This window comes from Humulus lupulus, chromosome 7 (assembly GCF_963169125.1).
Source record: "Humulus lupulus chromosome 7, drHumLupu1.1, whole genome shotgun sequence".
NCBI lineage: Eukaryota > Viridiplantae > Streptophyta > Magnoliopsida > Rosales > Cannabaceae > Humulus > Humulus lupulus.
This window is the reverse complement of record NC_084799.1, coordinates 80,955,942-80,959,000: the sequence shown is the minus strand read 5'-3', so window position 1 is coordinate 80,959,000 and position 3,059 is coordinate 80,955,942. Positions and strand designations below refer to the sequence as shown.

General features: G+C 32.5%; 1 protein-coding gene across 1 annotated transcript; it reads right to left on the bottom strand.

Annotated features, from left to right (window-relative positions):
• Window positions 1-233: 233 nt before the first annotated feature.
• LOC133791904 (protein FAR1-RELATED SEQUENCE 4-like) lies at window positions 234-2,766 on the bottom strand. Its single transcript, XM_062229810.1, has 4 exons — window positions 2,471-2,766; window positions 1,441-1,749; window positions 898-1,357; window positions 234-764 (listed from the first exon to the last, which is right to left on the bottom strand). Exons 1-4 carry the CDS (start codon window positions 2,764-2,766, stop codon window positions 234-236), a joined length of 1,596 nt encoding a protein of 531 aa, XP_062085794.1.
• Between the last annotated feature and the right edge of the window lie 293 nt (window positions 2,767-3,059).

Genomic DNA, 3,059 nt, shown 5'->3' with positions numbered 1-3,059 from the left:
GAATATGAAGAGGTGCATTTGATATTTAACATGTATTCAATATTTAATTATTCAAACTAATTATTAGTGTAGGCCCTAATTATGCAAATGAATTAAATTTTCCAATACTCAATACCATATTTATAATATTTGAAGAAAAAAAACACAATAATTAGCCCTATATTGTTGTAGCCGAAATTAATGATTGCAATACAGAAAGTGTTTTTAAACAATTATACAAAAGACATCACAAATCATGGATTGATTTTTTTCTTCTTATTCTTCCAATGACCATTTTTCTTTGTAGTGGACTTTGGCTGCATAGGACAATTCCTTGAATCATGTCCAACCTCACCACAATACTTGCAATGTAATAGCGATTTTTTTGGTTTTCTCTTCTTTGTACCTCCAGAGAATGATTTCGACAAACTAGCTATAGTTGTTCTGCCTTTTGTTTTTTTAATCTGAGAGTCCAAAATATTATTAGGAAATACTCCTTCATCACTTTGAGGATGTTTTAACTCTTCATCTGGTGGTATTTTTTCCAATTCTGCATTCAACTCTGATATAACTTTCATAGCCTTTTGAAATGCTTCTCGCGATCTTGTAGCAAGGTACGACGTGATAGTAGTTTGTGTGGTTACACCACCGTACCTAGAATTTTCAATAACTTCAGGATCAGGACACTTTCTTTCATTACCTTGAGTTAACAGTTGAACTTCTTTAGCATCTTTTAGCCAACGTCTATTTACCAAACAAATTGGCAAACTTCTTCTCTCCAAATTCTTCAATGAAATAAAAATATGTCTACATGGAATTCCTTTTGTCTCAAGAGAATAGCAATCACATCGCACATCATCCCCATCGTTGGAGATTAACACTTTGCGCTTTAATCCAGAACCAATATATTTTTTTCACCAAACAAAGAGTGTAACCTGGTATCTTATCATCCTTTAGGACAATATAATTATCGCCACGCCGTATCTCCTTTCTTATCATTGTAAAAATTTCCCTTGTGAAAATTGAAGAAATTTCATCCTCCACACACGGCATAGTTGTCTGGTTCAAAACCGGTTCAGTCAAATTAGTTTTGTAGTGTTCTTTCATCTTCTTGTAACGTAACATAGATAAAGCATGGTCAAAGTGTCGTATAAACATCCACAATGGTATTTTATTTTGCAAATCTCTTTTCAAGAATGCATTCATAGATTCGCATCTACCGGTAGCAGTAGCTCCACCAAAATAAATACCACGAAGAAAAGTATCTGTCCACTGCTTTCTTGTGCCATATTGTGCTTCCACCCATGCATTTCCTATCAATCTATATTTATTCACAGTCACTTTCCAATTATACTCCCATTCTTCCTCCTTGTAATATCTATATTTTTGTAAAAAAGAAAAATATAAATGTTTTCATATTATAATTGAGAGAATAAGATAAAACACCATTTAATGTATTACCTGAAAATAAATTTCTTCAATTCTTGATGGAATGCTATATTGTGTACATGGTGCATTGCATTTTTTAGTATGTGCCACGAGCAAATACGATGTGGAACACCAGGCATAATATTATCCAGTGCTTTGTTCATTGCTTTGCAACCGTCTGTCAAAACTGCTGACGGCATCTTACCACCCATGCACTCTAAAAATGTTTCCAATACCCAATCATATGTGGTCAAAGTCTCATTATCAAGGAGTGCAGCTCCAAACACACACGTTTTGTCATGATTATTAGACCCAAGTAGTATTACTAATGGCTTTCCGTACCTGTTGAACAAAAAATTAATATAATATTTGATATTTTACTAAGAAATCGATATAAGGTAAAAAAAAAATTAAAAATGCCTATTGGTTTTGTAAGTAGAATCAAAAGCCAAATAATTGGTAATCAACCTGGGAAGTCCCGTCAGACCAGAATAAATTTTTCAATCTATTTTCTTTATCTACATCATACTTGTAAAAAAACATGTTGTCCGGCCTTTTTTTTGCTTCGAGATAACCCATTGCTGTGGACGTGTCACAATCATCCCAAGTTGAATATTTTTTACAGATTCCCTTGTACAAGTCATCTTTGATACATCCCACATTTTCCCAACCATCATGAACTTCTACCATGTAATTCCAAATTTGGGATGTCTTAATTCCGGCTCTCTTCATTGACATAACTTGTTCCCTCATCTCGTCTCTAAATATTCTATGAGATCTAAGAAATGGTTTTTCACGAAAGAAGGCAAACTTATGGTTGCGATGGTTATTAAAACACTTAGTAATCCAGTGGTTAGTTTCCCTATTTAAATTTATTCTAAACTCTGCATTACAACTTGTTCTTGTTAGAGCACGAGCTTCTTTACACCTATTATCAAGATTACAATATTTTTGTTCTCTAAAACCTTCATTTGAACACACCCAACTTCTAATGTGTAAAATAAATTTTTTGTCCTCCCTCTTCAGTTTTTTTCTAACACTAAACCCCATCATTTTCGCATACAAAAAATAAAAAGATTCTGCTTGTTCAATACTTACAAACTCCTTCCCTTCGAAGTCCGAAAACTGAATATGTTCTGGTTCTTTGTCAATATCCAAAAATTGAAGCAAGCTCCTCAATTGCGCAAAATCAGGTTCAATCCATTCTTCAGTAATGCCACATTCAACATTGTCTTCTGGTACATCTTCATCATTTGTCTCTTCCAAACGTGTTCCCCCAGCAGGGTCTACTTCATGTTCAGAAGATAAGGATTTTGTATCTTCTTGTTCAGCTTCCAAACCATTTTCGTAACTAGTCATTTCTCCAGCCTATTCCTTCTGATTTTTTTTTCGAATGGTGTGTAGCACTATTCAATATTTTTTATATTTAAACTGACTATATTATTAAAAATGCATCAATTAATATAATTAGTGGGGTGATTGAAAAGTTAATGCTTATAAATTTCAAAATTATAATAGCATTAATTAATATAATTAGTGGAGTGGTTGAAAAGTTGATACTTACAAATTTCGAAATTATAATAGCATTAATATAATTTTGCAATTTTAAAAATATGTATAAATCCAATAATATTTCAAAATTTTCATTATAA

Excerpts from the sequence above, each read along its gene's own strand:
- LOC133791904 (XM_062229810.1), bottom strand. The coding sequence starts at position 2,766 with ATGACTAGTTACGAAAATGGTTTGGAAGCTGAACAAGAAGATACAAAA. Across the intron at positions 1,358-1,440 it reads TTGAAGAAATTTATTTTCAG|ATATTACAAGGAGGAAGAAT; the intron begins GTAATACATTAA and ends ACAAAAATATAG. Across the intron at positions 765-897 it reads CAGGTTACACTCTTTGTTTG|AATTTGGAGAGAAGAAGTTT; the intron begins GTGAAAAAAATA and ends ATTTCATTGAAG.